This window comes from Excalfactoria chinensis, chromosome 5 (assembly GCF_039878825.1).
Source record: "Excalfactoria chinensis isolate bCotChi1 chromosome 5, bCotChi1.hap2, whole genome shotgun sequence".
Taxonomy (NCBI): Eukaryota; Metazoa; Chordata; class Aves; order Galliformes; family Phasianidae; genus Excalfactoria; species Excalfactoria chinensis.
Window position 1 is genome coordinate 36,472,709 of NC_092829.1, and position 15,921 is coordinate 36,488,629.

General features: G+C 41.7%; 1 protein-coding gene across 1 annotated transcript in view; it reads right to left on the reverse strand.

Annotated features, from left to right (window-relative positions):
- Nucleotides 1-15,921, reverse strand: part of PARVA (parvin alpha) — a 56,925-nt gene that overhangs the window by 21,780 nt on the left and 19,224 nt on the right. Inside the window, exons 3-4 of the mRNA XM_072337504.1 lie at nt 504-593; nt 334-404 (exon numbers count right to left, since the gene is read on the reverse strand). Of these exons, the coding sequence (XP_072193605.1) occupies nt 334-404; nt 504-593 (161 nt within the window). The remainder of the gene's footprint in view (nt 1-333; nt 405-503; nt 594-15,921) is intronic.

The following is a 15,921-nucleotide window of genomic DNA, read 5'->3' on the forward strand; positions in this document are numbered from 1 at the left end:
GTCATTAATTAAAAAGCGTTGAAGTTGATTCTAATGAAGCCTCCTGCTGAAATTCTTATCCCAGAAATTACAAAGACTATGAGGAAAGTCAGTATGATTTTACACTGAGAGGGTGAGTAGGACCAAGAATCAAGACTCGAGAGTTTAATCCAAAGTGTTACTGTGCCACACCTATAGCAAAAATTAACCTGTCTGGTTCACTGGGACGTATGCACCATGTGGTTTTGTTTAATTAATACATAAACAGAGCTCTGAAGCTTTCATATGAAAGAGGCAGGGATAGCATTAAAAACAGTTTCATTTTCTTAAAAGTGTTTGCATGCTTTTTATTACCTTCATTAGTTCTTGTAATTTTGGGTCATTTCTTGAATTTGGATCGACCATCGTTCGGACTTCATTTTCCTCTGGAAGGTTTAAAAGGTAGACATCAGAAACAATTATAGGCACGACACTTTATTTTACATTAAGCTTTTACGTCGAGATGTAAAATCGTTGTGAATTACCTAGCATAGTGTCCTCAGGGTCTAGTTCGAATGGAATCGGACTGAGAGGTAAGTTAATGGCATTCATTCCTTCTTCCTGTAATTCAGATACTAGGAAATAAAAAAAGAAGAGCTTGGTCAAATTCAATTCAATTTTACTTTCCATTTCACTCTTGCTAAAAGTAATATTAATTGTATTAATTTCCTTATGAGAACATGAGTCTATTAGATAAGCCGCTGGGTGTAATTACAGCAATAAAGTATAGCTAACAAAAATGGGAAGCCCGGCCAACAAACCTTCACTCATTCGAGCAGCAGGGCTAATGGTAGTGGAATCAATGTAATTTTCTCAAAGCTTTTTCAGAATAAGGCCTGTTGTCCCAAAGTTTTAAGAGGCTCACTCACGTATTAATGGTTTCAACACTTTAAAACTAGTGAATCATTTCACCTGAGGGAAATGATTATTGTTGTCAGCTATGTCACCCTTGCTCTGGAGATGCTTCAAGTCTAGCTCCTTAAGAATAGCCAGGTCTGGCCATCCATTCATCCATCCATTCATCCACACAGGAGCTACCAGACCAACTATTTAGGACTGAAGGTACAGAGGCAGCACGGTGCTCCAGGACACAGTTCCTTCCATTGCTCAGCTGGAGAAGGCTGTGGGATACTTCTGGCCTGCATCCTTGAGCTCTGTTTTGCTGAAACACAGCAGCAGGATGCAGGGAAAAGATAATAAACCCTCAATAGTACTACGTTGACGTGGAGTCCAGACATTGGTTGCAAAAGAAGCTGGACATGGTGATGAGAAAGTAATTTTGGCATTTTGGACAACCCCACAATTGTCAGAAATTATGGATGAGTTCTTACTCAGTTGAAGTTGCCAAAATCAATGCCTTTGTGATGCGTGCTCTAAAGACATAGGAAGAGAAATACAGAGAAGTAATCACATAATCCTGCCACTAGTCCATTACCGTACCCATCCCGGAGGTGGCAAAGTCCAAAGCAACTACCTTCATGCCTCTAGGTGACCCAAACTCTAACGGGTTGTAAAGATTCCTTTGCTGCCTAAGCATGCCTTCAGAATAGAAGATAATAAATACAAACAAGTAAGTACACTAATCCTACAGCTATGGAAGGATACATAGCATCATGCAAGGAGGGTGCCCACTTTGGTGATTGAACAAGTTTGCATCTGCTTTGTAATCAAGGACTCAGTGCAACTTGATTTACAAAGCCAGGAAAGAGGCTCACTGTCTTCTGAATGACCTGTAACTCACATTCCTTGGAACATTCCTCTTCCAGTGTACTCTACAGAAATGGTTGCTAGCCCAACTGTCTCAATCTGAGGTTAAGGTGCAGTAAATTTACCATCCTACATAAGTACTACAGATTCAGGTGGCTGCAGGTCCGTTCCAACCTTGTGATTCTCTGATTCTATGAAAACAGATAAGTATAAAGCAACAACAGACATCCTATGTTTTGTCTGTGGCCCAATTACTGCCCCATACGTTAGCTTTTGGAAAATGGATTTGCCTCTCTAACATAACATCTTGTGTGCAATAAGCACAGCTAAATTTCACATGAACACTGTGATAATTAGTTGGTGTGATAACAGTACTTGGAACTTTCCAAACCTTTTCTAAGCTCTTTGAAATGTTTTTTGCTCTGCCAGATGAAATGCCTATGCGCATTTCAAGGGTCTGTGTAGCTACATTCAGGCGTCTGTGTAAGATTCATGGCAGGAATGGGAATGGCTACTTGAATGCTTATTACTTGGAATAGTACAAAAAATTACTTTGAAAAATCCGCCACTTTCTATATTAAAACAGAAAGTTCACACGCTCGCCCTGCCTGTGCACCTCTAAATTACTGACATAAGCAGCTGTAAGGAGTAATAAAATCATGCTGACAATAACAGGCCCCTAGATTGTTGAACAGCCTCTAAAACTGAAGGCTGAGGGCAATGAACCAAATTCATCCCTTGTGTAACTCTGTGGAGTTCTGAGCAGTTGTAGCAGGGATGAATTTGGGCTCAATCTCAGCAACTGTTTACACTTAATGGCAATTTTTTGAACTGCTAGCACTCCTTGGAGAAAATCTTTGTTGCTTTTCTTAACCTCTTTTGATTTTTTTTTTCATTTTGGTTCCAAATTGCTAGAGACATGAAAACATCGGTGCACAGAAAACTTCCGAGTGGAAATCTTTCTGCTCTGAAATATTTAGTTCACAAAGGGCTTCCACACAAGGGTTCCTAGGCAGAAAGCTTTTTTTCCACACTGAGCCCAACAGTGAGCACAGTAAAAACAAGTCCTTCCAAGCCAGCTGGCTCCATGTTCCTGCCTCCTGTCCCCTATGAGCAGAAAACACCAGGGAGTAACCCTTGCTCCAAGAGCACCTTTTTCATTTCCTTCCCAGTACTGAGAAGATTTACTGCAGATGAAGAGCACTACTAAAAGGAGGATGTAAGAACATATGCATCACATCAAGCTGTACGTAATGGGAGAGAAAATGTATTAAGTAACACGACCACGCTTTCTAAGAATTTCCATCGAAAAACTTCCATGACAAACCACTATTACACACTTAGGTGCTTACAGAGGAACCACAAAAATGTGACTGAGGTTACTAGTTTGCATACCACAGTTTCAGCAGGGGAACCTACTTTTCTGCTGCCTTCCATTAATTTGTTTTAATTACTCTTCCTGAAAACCTCTTGATTTAGTAATTTAATACAAAGCACACAGGTTTGGGATGGTTTTTGCAGCAGCTGAAATTAATGTAAAAATCACCTCATTTTCCATGATACTTTGAGGAGTGACTTAGAGTACAGTACAGTGAGATCTCTCTGAGCCTTGCAGCATAAAGGCCCAGGAGGGTGCAGGGATGCCAAGTGGAGCTGAGGAGAGAATATTCATTTAAAGCAAGGGATTATGCAAGGCCCAGAGAAATCTCTGTGGACTGGCAGTGTGCAAGTCTCCATTTTACCTTTGGATAAGGAACCGACGCTTTTCTCCTCAGACTTGTGGTGAGGCTCCACGCGCCAAATTCACTGTGATGTAATCAAGCACAACTCCACTGCTATCAGCTGTCAACAGACTTCCTCGTGTCACGCCAGCACCAAACTTGGCCCTACAGCCAGGGAGCCCACGAGCTTTTATCAACAGCAACTACGGCAGCTATTTTAAGTTCTTACTGTTTTAGATGCTCTAGGATTACAAGGTCATAAACATATGCTATCAAATCCAGCGTGGGTTCTCTGAGCCAGACGCTGCCCTTTGATGCATGCTTCCAACTGCCATTGAAACCCTTGGAAGCTGAGCACATCTGAAAGTGGAGTACTGCCCATACGGTTTAAATTGGCTTAATTCCTCTAGTACATGCAGCCTGTTGCTCCACGTTGTATTTATTAGAGTTTCATTTGTTTTTTTTTTACTCCTTTATTTTGTGTACTGAAGGCTTTTTGCTGCCCTGCTTAGTATTCATGGCTTAATGTTATCCTGATTTGAATAAAACACATCTTATTATTTAACTGATCTCCAAAATGCCATATTGCCCAATGCACGCTTACATGTACTTCAGCATATCTGCCCAGAGAATCACAAAATAAATACAGCAAGATGTAGTGTTAGATGGTCTCTCCTACAAGTGCTTCACCCATGTTTTTCCAGATAATTGATTCCGTACTTGCAAACCTAGGTTACTCCAGGGCTACCAAAGGAAGGGATCGATTTTGTTAGTTTGTGATTACCTAGAGCTGAACACTAATGCTGCAGGAGCATGGCGACATAATACTTCTAAGCTCAATCTTAAAAGAGGGGGGGATGGGGTGGGAGATTTAAATATATACAGCTACGTAACTCTAAGTATATATATATGTTTATATATGTGCACATACTCACTTGCATTTGGAGTTTTTTAATTGCTTTTTTTTTTTTTTTTTTTTAATACAAAAGTTTTCCATTCAATGCCTTCTCTGCTAGCTTTATTTTTTGGGAAGCCGAGGCTCGTTGACATTCATATGACTCCAGGAGTATAGGCTTCAAATAACAAGTCAGACTACCTCACATTGTAAACTACTATGGCAGACAGTGGGTTTATATGCAGCGTCTCTATCTTCAGCTACTTTTTCCTGGAACTAGCACCACATGGAAGGCCAGCCACAGACATCACGTTGCCAGAGCAGCACTGGATATTTGTATATATACCCATGTTCAAACATGCACACACATGCTACATACATTTAAGCAGCCAGAAACTACCATCCATTTGGAAACGTGCTGTTTTCTAATAGGAAATGCCTTTGCGGTTCTTGTACAGACACAGATATCTGTTCAGTTGTAGCTCAGCCAAATTTAGATTAATCGGGTTTGGTTTCATATTCTCTTTCCTGGGCACAAGTTTCTGATGAAGGCTCATGACCTTGATGCCTTGCTTTCACACCCACTTGTGCACAATGGGCAGCATTACCTCTACTGGCTTGAGCGCCTGCAACACAGACCTGTGTAAATGGCTGCATCTGCACAGATTTCCGTGGGCTGATGCTGTTTATACTCACTCACTGGCTCAGCACGCTTCCTATTCCCTCTCAACATACTCCACTTTTATCCCCTGATTTAAATCCAGCAGAGTAATTCTGAGTTTGTATTGGCAAATGTGAGAAGAGATCCAAATTACCTAAGATGGTCAGAGAGAGAAAAACAGACAGTGAAACTCTTTTCAAAACCTCCACGTTTAAGCTTTTACAGAATGATTCTGTTTATTCAAGCAAACTTATGCAATTACTTTCTGGGCTATCCAAAATGCTATTTTCTAACGCTCGTGTGTGTGCATCTTATAAGTCCACAAAGGGAAAAGAAAATATTAATCTAAAATGGTACTGCCTAATTTTCTTGCATACATAATTCATCCAATATGGATTTTGGCAGCTCAGCTTCAACTCCAGAACAAAAGAAATCCACACAAAAGACAATAAATCTGCATTACACATGGTACTAAAATGATCCAATGGATTTATAGATGTTTACAAGTTTGCAGAGTGTGACACAGCGTCCACCAGAAATTCAATATTCACAGCACAAAACATCATAAACATATGTCTGCAACTACAAAGGGCCCTTTTTATGTTGGGATCATTGTTAAAATTGTCTTCAGAACATAAACCTTAAGTTGTAAATGCTACTCCCCATTTATTCTCCAAGACATAACAAATGAGGAAAGAAAAGCAGAGATATGTTTGTAATTGAAAATGTTTCTCAGGAAATGATCTGTACAGGAACATCATTCTCATTCCATTAACTGCTGACTCCAAGCCAACCATTTGTAAAAGTAAATAAATATGCAAACTGGCTGACAACAATGTGCCTGCCTTTAATGTTACTGCATTAGTACCCAACCTCCAAAAAAGAATACATTTTCTTTTCTCATTTCTCCATTAAACCAAACACGATATATAGACAAAAAGAACAGCAGAAATGCTGTTCACAAAAGAAATAATCATGAGAGAAATGCTTTAATTTGACTTTCATGCATGCAACTCTGCCTCAGTCCCTACTTCATTCTACTTTTCCTTGTCCCAGTTAGTGGGGAAAACACCTTCTATAGATTGACAAGCCTCTGGTCTAAGTGGGTAAAAAAACTACTGACTAGGGAGCAAATTCAGTCACCTATAAAATACACGCCATTTTCTGCACCATGTCACAAGGCTTCACGAAGCTTACATTCTTCATTTGGGATAAAAGTTCTTTGAATTTTCCTGTCATTTCTAGAAGGTAGTAAGTAGAGTGGTGTCGAGCTAAAGCAGATGCCAGTGATTCCATTCATTCTTTCAGCACATCCTCTCAGTATTGCTTTTAAAATATATAAGCAGCATCTGCAGATGTTGCGTAAAGCCTCTTACCCTACAGAAGTGTTTTACATATGACTGAAGAAAAACTACATGACTGCTTTGCAAATGAAGGAACACGGGAGTTCAAATGAGTCTATTTTTCCCCCATGGAAGAACAAAGCATGTATATGAGAAATGCTGTAACTGTTCCAAGACCACAGCAGAATGAGCTGTGCTCAATCTGATCTCTGCCTGAAAACTCCAAAGACTCATCTCAGATACACTGGTAGCAGCCTTGATTCCTGCAGGATGTTAATTGGTCTGCACCTGGTAACCCTTAGGACAAGATATTTCATTGAAACAAGTCCTTTGACACCTACAGCTTCCAATTAATTGAGACATTGCACATCTCAAAACTATGTGAGGTGCTCGAGGCAATACTGAGACAGAAGGAAGAGCATCTGTCTTCTTCTCCTCACCAAGGGCAGAAGTCAGTATTTCTCAAGTTATATAAAATCAGAAGGTAGCAACATCCAAAAGAAAGTCAGAGACACCTCAGAACCAAGGAGAGGTAATTGTTCATTCTACAAATCCAACAGCTTGCTGTAGATTTCTTCACAATACGGTGGAGAAACTGATTTTAAAGGACTGACTCTTGCCTTATGTTCTTTCAATCACCAACCAGCTAACAGTTGCTCTTCCAACATCAACAAGTGGTGCTCACGCAGAAAAGACAAAACCAAAGATCTGTTCCAAGCAGTCTTTCCCAGCTCGACAAGTTCTAGCTATTCCTAAGAGAAAACCCCAAAATAGTTCTTAGGAATGTAAGGGCACACCAGTAACTAGCTGAGGATTTCCTGGATTTCTTGCTCTTTTCTTCTTGTGTAGATAAACCTTATTTTTTAAGGAGGAAAAAAAAAAAAAAAAAAAAAAAAAAAAAGTCAGAACTGTTGCATTTCAACAGTAAGGTCTGAGAATTGGTTACCATATCACACATGACCACAATTTCCAAGCTGCAGCTCCTAGAGCTGGCCAAGCATTCATCCAAACTGTGTTTTAGGAGATTACTCACCAGTTGTGCTGTGGTCACTAGAGTGGTTGTGGCATTCTCCTAACATGCAGTTGCACAAAAGTGCAAGATGATGATGTAAGGCAGGATTTGGAACAAACTGGAAACTCTGGCTTAGGAAAGCAGAGATAGTTCTCTATTTGCTCAGAAAATCAGTCAACTGTCACCAACCTAGGCTTAGGACTGTATAGGACAATTAACTGGTTTAATATCTTATCAACAGAAGACAGTATCATTATTCCCACTGTCCAGAGTCGAAAGCAATGTAATTATAGATTAAGGAATGAATGTCTCCTTTCTAAAGACACAAACTGCACTTGTAGAATGGAGGGTAGGCACTTAGAAACACAGCCTTAAAATCTGTCTGCAGTATAATAGAATGGACAGTAACAGCTGTACCTCTCAATTCCCAAAGTCATGCTGTAAGCAGCAAGGTCCCCCTTCCCTGCAGCAGCGGTGATTTTTATCCAGCCCTGTGCCTTGCCCTACTACAAGGGCACTTCCTGGTACCTTCCTGCATGTTTTCTGATCCTGCTCATTTCTTCACAGAACACCAAAAGCTGCTCCCATGTCTAAATATTCCATCTCAAAAAACCACCTTCCTGAGCTGCCCATCCGATGATGGCACTTAGATGTTTTTTATCAGGAAATGAATTGCAAGCAGTGTAAGCACCAGCACTGTAGGGATAAACACACAGACCTGAAGTGCACATGCACTGCAATCAACTCCCTGCTACCATCTGTCAAAAACCAACAGATGAGGGAAACACCTCTGTGTAACACTTCTACCTGTGAAATGCACCCACAGGTCCCTGGCACTACCAGTTTATCAATTTCAGCAGCAAAACATCCATACCAGCAGTGGCTGTGATACAGTACTTCGCACTTTGCAGGTGAACACAAAAAGAATGCAATCCGAGCATCCAAATAACCTTAAATGTATTACCCTTTACAGCACCGACACATTTAGAATTGCCCAGAAGTACACTACAGCCTTCAGTTGTTGATGCCATAAATGCTTTTATGGTACTAGTCCTATTAAGAAATGCTTAGTAGTATCAAATTTTCATTTTATTAAGCACGAATATTAAACTTGCCTAGTACATGATACAGCCCATCTCAGACACGCTTTGGACTACAACGGACAATTTTCCCTGGGTGGATATTCAGCTGATAAGAATCACTATTTTCACACTGGATCCAGTACTACTTAAGGACTGAATGTGCGCCAAATTGAACTTAGCAGAAACGTATATTCACATGAAATACCACGAAGTGAAAGAGTTAATTAAAACTCACTCGTGTTGCAGAAATATTTTCAGGGAATTGCCTTTAGAATGAACAAACAACTGGATTTTTCCTTCTGTACCTCCCTGGAAAGTGAAACCTGACAAGAGCAGGGAGAAAATCAACTCCCAGTCTTCTCATCAAATCGCTACCAAACAAAAATAGCTACCACTGACAAAAATACAAGGTCAGAAAGGAATATTCCTAAGACACCGCAGAGACAGAGACAAGAAATAATTGAATGAGCCGGGTCTAATCTCCTACCTTTAGGGCAAAACGCTCCACAGCCCATCGTAGGTTTGCCAGGCCACCCTCATAGTGCATCCAAGGGAGAACCACAGCCTCGCAGGTGCTGGAAGCCCCTTGCTCTGCAGGCCCCTTCGCTGCTGCTCTTCAGAGCTGTATTGTTAGAGCCTGTTTTCCAACAGAATGGTCCAAGCACATTGCAACTCTCAGCTCAGAGCATCGCTTCAGAACAAGTGGCTGACTGCCTATATAATTTAATATGATGCCACATGAGACTCGTAGACCATCTGCAAAAGAAGCTAAATCTGCTTTTTGCAGCTTGGTGAGTTGCATTCTGAACGTCGGGTTGCAGCTTTGACTGTGTGCTTTTGTTATCTGTCACATAACTGAACAAAACACTCAAATGGCACGTCTAAGGCACATGTTTTTACTCATCTCATAGTCAGTTCCTACTGCACATAACTTCTTATTTACAGCTCCCCTTAAAGCATAGGGAAGGTCTGGGCACAGACATGGCAGTACTGGAAGAAGCTTTCTTCTATTGTTTTTTTTTTGGGAAACCAAGTCTGGGTGAAGGCCGAAGTCAACAAGAGCTACAGCATCCTTGAATCCTGTTGTCAGAATTGAGATGCATGCATGATGTGAGCAAATGTCTTGATCTCAGTACTCTTTTTTTCTACAAATTCTCCCTATTAACTAACGAATGATAAGGAAAGGAGAAGGAGGGAGATCAAGTTCTAAAACCGAAAAAGCATATATAATCTAAGGAGTGGAGGAAAGACCAGGAAAGAGCCATCAAAAGAATAATAAACTACTGGTAAGATAGCAACTAGCCTTCCATTGGCTACGGGTCCTCCCAAGGACAGACAGTAAAGAAAAGATCATCTAGAGCAATTATTTGGACAAAAATCAAATTCATATGAATAGCTCCACGAACTACAGCTTTTCAGAAGCTGTGAAGTGTTTAAGTAAGTGTTTGTTCCATTTAGAGCAGGGGTGAGGAAAGTGATAAACCCCCGGCTCACTTTTAAGCAGCAGAAATTGGTACCTTTCTAGTTTCCAACTGAACTCCATTTACCATCCCAAGGGCAAGTACGGAGAACCAAGAGAAATTTCTCATTCAGAGTTATCCAGCCATTGTACACAACACCTCCCCCCAACAGGTTTCATTTCAGATGTGATCTGCAAAAAAAGAGACACTGAGCCTTCCTGAAGTCACACTTTCACCAGCTCGGGGGAGTCTCTGATACACACCAGTCTGCAGTTACTGGGTCATTCTCACGGGCACCTCTCCTTGCCAACAGTCCTATTTGCTGCTGCACTGTAATGCTGCTGCTGTAATGGAACTCCCCACTCCAACTCCTGCAGTCCCATTGCTTTCTGGCACTGGGAAACTGGACTGCTGAACTGCTTAACAACAGCATTCAAATACAGGACAATACTGAGCTGGCATTTCTTTACCAAGCTTTTCTTTTCTTCATCTCTGAATAGAATCCTAAGTGTCCCACATACCTCCCAAGCAGGATTGCCACCATAAAGTAAACAGAGCTCAGGAAAATCACATTCTACTGGGAACCATCAAGAAGGATGCTGAAGATATTTCAAGGTGTTAAAAAAGTTCACAAAGTCTGAGACAGCCACAGTCCGTATTGTCTATTACACCTATTTCCTAAGTGACTAATTATAAAGTGACGCTTCTTTTGCATCCACAAAAATAGCTGCCTTTGCAAAAATAGTAAATGAAAGCTAACTTTTTTTTTATGATGAGCTTTTGTATCTAAAAGCTAAAAGATCGCATTCACACAAACTGCTTTGATAGGTATAGTTGCAGCAGGGTAAAAAAGCTCTGAATTGGCTCAAGCAAAGCTGTTTTCTCAAGGGGTGTAACCTGGTGAGAAATTAACAGCAGCGGCTCTGAAGTGCACGGTTTGGTGACAGGAACACCAAGGAGAGGAATTTCTAATTATACCCTCCGCAATCTATTTTCACTTACCACAAACACGAACTCAAGCAGGCCTTAATTTCTAACTCCAATAATCTAACAACAGCAGCAGCAAGGAAATTATCACGCAGGCAGTCTGCGCCTCCCCGCTCCTTCAGCAGCCATCGCTGCCAGGATAAAGCAGCACATGGGTAGGGTGTCCTGGGCAGACCGTTTCCCCCAACTGCTCCTAAGGGCTCACTTCCAACCCCACCATTTTCAGCTCTGTAAAAACAAAAGCATAGCCAGGGAGGACTGAAGCCTTTTTCAAGTGGCTTCAGCCATCAATACAGGAAACAATTCAAAGGCAACATGACACTGATAGCTTAATTTGTGAAAATGGATAAATACCGTATCTGCCACATAGCACATTAACCCATGTAACAAATAAATACAGAAATAGCACTGCAATGCTTGGTTAAAAGGTTTTGGTTCACAGAGGAGGAAATTGAATTAAAGCATGTAATGTCAATTACTGTCATTTGTAATTTTATTTTGCTTCCCTAGAAACAATACAGATGCAGGATTCTAAAGCTACCTGCATGTTTGATGCAAATGGGATAAAATTATCTAGGTTCTGAGAAAATCCAGATAGGAAGAAAAAAAAGGCATTTTTACCTAACCTCATTCATGGATCTTCTTCAAAGTGTTGACTGCACGAGGACTGACGCCTCCAATTTGAACATACAGGCCAACAACCCAGACCTGAGACTTTACATCGAATCACAGAATGGCCTGGGTTGAAAAGGACCGCACTGATCATCCAGTTTCAACCCCCTGCTGTGTGCAGGGTCACCAATCATCAGATCAGGCTGCCCAGAGCTACATTCAGCCTGGCCTTGAATGCCTTGAATGGGGCATCTACAACCTCCTTGGGCAACCTGATCCAGTGTGTCACCACCCTCTGGGTGAAAACTCCCTCCTAATATCTAAGCTAAACTTCCCCCACCTTAGTTTAAAACCTTTTTTTTTTTTTTACTTGTGTTATGTCATCAGAAAGGCTGAGAAGGAAGCAGCAGCCTCATTCTCAGCTCCTGTAAGTGGGCACAGCCAACAGAAGAGCATGGATTGATATCAGAAGAGAATATGGCTTGTTGTTGTAACTGATTGATTTTAACTGGAAATTATAGGGCCAGTTCCTTAATGCTTCTGCCTCACTCACTCTGCTCTACGCCAAAGTGACAGAGACCTAGGAATGATGTAGAAGACTCCCAGTACCTCAGCACTGTGGTAATAAACGTTGCCAAATCTCCCCAGCCCTCTTCTCCCTCGCTACATGCAATGCATCGCAGTGTCAGCATCCACTTCTGGTTTCATACAAAGCACTTTTCAGCAGTAAAGCTCATTGCAGCACAGCAGCGTGGTGCTCATATCATATTCTCTTGAGGTCAGCAAGCAGCACCAGGAAAGGATGAATGAAACCTGCAGTCAGCAAATCACATCACATTTGTCTCTGCTTTGCAAACTGTGATCTGAGCTGTCAGAAGCAGAAAATGTGCTGTAAAGACCACCAAGCCTTTTTTCTTTAAGTATGACCACTTCCAAATACGGCAACCATGCCACCTTTTGAAATCATGCCTTCCTTAGTAGCGTAATACTACAGTAAAATGGTGATGAGAATTACAGGAAAGAGCTAACAAAAGAAAGAAGAAAGCAATCAGATCTTTTCTTACATCTCTACATAACAGACACAAATAGTGCCTATCAAGTTCCCCCAGGCTATTTCAGGAGCATGCAGCATACAAAACGATGCAGGTTCATTGCAAAAAAATCTAAATCTAATCTGCTCGAATTTGCAATGCCAGGAATCACGTACACAGAGGATGAGAAAGCAGAACTCATGTTATACACAAGCAGAACACAGAGTCATACAAATGGGGAATCACATAAAATGCTCAGCTACCCAGAAATTACGGGTTGGATCTCTGGCAGCGCCAAATGCTGTCACGGCATAAATGCAGTCAGGGAAAAGGCATCTCCAGGCAGGCTTCCTGCCTTCCCCACTCCTCACGAGGATGATGTGAGGCTGGCATCTGAGATTTCAAGGGTGGCTCGGGGCATGAATGGCACTACTTTGTCACTGAAGGTCTCAGGGGCCTGATGCACTTTCTGAAATCCAATTGTCGAACTGTCCGAAAAGCTCTTCACATTCCACAGTCTACATAAGTGAGGACATGTACGACGTGAAACTTTCGCACCTTAGGCTGAGATTACACTGTGCTGAGGAAATTCCCAGCTGCTCCAGCAGCCCCAGTTGAAGGCCCCTCTGCATCACTTTCACAACCAGAACGAAGCCCTGTGAAGCAATGCCAAGATGCTGCCCAAGCGGTGCACTATCACTTAGCAAAACTGAAATGTGAAGATTTAATTGTGACTTTCCAAAGCACGTTCTATTGGCTAAAGCTTGCCTTCATTAATTTTAATCTTCATGTCGACATCAACGTAACATCCCCTCCCTTCCTCATTTACCAGAGCTAAAATCCAGAAGTGGATCACTCATCCTCAAACAGACCATGTACTGAAAGGGAGATGGGATAAGCATCACAGTTATATTTACAGATGTGCAAATTATCCCTCCCAAATAACACAGGTGAGCATTGGCAAATGTCATTCAAAAGGGGCAATTCTGACCAGATCTAACTGGCAACTGCAAAAAATTAGCTGACAAAAATAAAATTCCATCACCTATACTGGACTGACAGGTGGCTCAGGAGATGCTGACAAGACCTTGTGGGGGGGGCCCACAGCTCCTTAAGCACATTACTGCTATTTGCAGCACACCTTCAAGGGGCATGTGTTACCGAATGCAGGCAGGGAGCTTCTTTCCTTAAACACGTGGAGGAAAGAGAATGATGTTATAGCTGTAAATATGCACACTTCTTTACTGCTTACATCATAAACAGTAACTTTACAACAAATGTAGGTGCATACAGTCAACCCACTTGAAGGCTTGGTAAAGCAGCCTCAAACAACAGGAACCACTCCCTGCCATCAAACCAGGCTTTACTCAGGTGTGAAACCTTCACCCAGAGCCTGGCTCGCTGTTCCATGCTGACATTTCAGACCTAATGCTGGAATTATTCTCCTCTCATTTTCTGTGCAAATAACACTGGATTGAAATCTAAACTCAACGGTGCTTCTGAAAACAGAGACAAGACTTGAAAGTCAGCGAAAGATCAGTGACATAAAAGCAGTCTGCAGATCAGACTCCAATTCTAGCTCCTGCTGATCTCTCTCACAGCACAAAAATATGACTCAGTAAGGGTAAAGGCAGCACAAACAGTTACTAAATAGTCTGCTCCATGTTACGGTATTGTTTCCTAAGCGAAAAAACGACAGCGAGTGATTTACAAGGGGATCCAAAACAGGCTCACAGTTTGTGCCAGTGTAAAGAAAAAATCCTTGATTTATAGACCTGCACGTGAACAAGCCCCTCATTCTTACTCTCTCCCTGCCTTCCATTTAGTCTCCGTGTAACTCGAGTTGGATTTCCTTTAGGTCTGGGTCCTATTCACTAAACTGCATTAATACACCAACTCCATCCTGCGATCTCCTCTCCTAGAGTATTGCCAAGCTGGCAAGATGGTTCCTGTGAGACTACTTTCCCTGACGTGCAGTAAGCTATTTATTGACACACTGCCATTCCCAAGCCGTTTTGCACCTATGCAGTGAACTGGATAGCAGTTCCATATGTTGGAGCTGCTACACTTCTCTGGAAAATTCTATTACTTTGGGTAAATAAAACGCTGGGAGCAGCAGGAAAAGTATCATAAAAATGCAGCCGAGTTTGTTTCATCCTGCCTCCATCAGCAAATTTGGTCTATGACCTCCGCATATGAGTCATGCGAGCACTTTGGAACTCGCAGTGATTTATATTTTAAGGATAGGAAGTCCAAGGCTTACATTTCTATTCCCCAACCGTACATTATTTTTCTCCAAACACAATTTCTTGATAATTATCTATGAACTGAAATGCATAGGCATCTTTTTTTGCCTAATTTGTGGTACATATTAACCAAAACCATTCATCTCAATAACCAGTCCCTGTGCTCTTGGCAGAACATAGTTGATGTGTAGGTTATTCCTGGAACCAGAAAAGGCAGATGCTCTCATCACAGCTTTAGTCACGGAAACAGGCTTCTACCAGGCATTGTTTGTGAAAAAGGAAATTCCCAGCATACCTGTCAAAAACAAGGAGTAGTAGGGTACAAGACTTTATAAATACAAGTACCCCATTTTTAATAAGGGCTCATATTTTTTAACGCAAATCTCACTATGTTCAACAAATCAAGTCGTGTTTGTTTGAGTTTAGAACTTGTGTCCTGCTGCAAAGTCTCTTGAGTCTTTTGTATTCACGGCTCCACTCCTCCAGCCCTACACACACAAACAGATGCAGAGCAACAAGTCAAACTACCATGTAGGCACAGCAAAACAAAGATCTTCTTGTCCATCACACAGACTATTCCATTCCACTTTCAGTGCTCTAACTTGCTGGTAGTTTTTCCAAGTCAGCGTATATGACCATTACATACACAGCTGTTTGGTGCTCTCCTGTCACTGTCAGCACCACTGACTAAGCCGATAAGGCGATCCCAAATCAAGGACTGTTTCCAAACTCCTGCAGGCCATTACAGAACTGCATGCGAGCATCTGTGGGCTGGACAGCCTGTCTCCAAGACTTTACAGCACTTCCTTATGCAGGCACACTCTGGAACAGTGAGATGAAAGGTAACTTTCCAGCCTACCATGGAGTCCTGGTACTGATTCTAAATCCCTGAACTCTGAATTTTAATCCAAGAAATGTTGGTACCAGTGTTCCAAGTGCACTGGTCTATGCGAGGAGCCATCTGATGGTCAGTACCTGGGTGACCTAACACTTCATGCGGTCTCACAGGGCTCCTAGCTGGATTCACAGTCTGCCTTGATGAGAATTAGCAGAAGCAGCTTCTTTTCAGTTTCTCTGTACATTACTGATTGGGGTGTTGGGCCCACAAACCTGTTTTTCATGATCTATTTGACACAATATGTATCA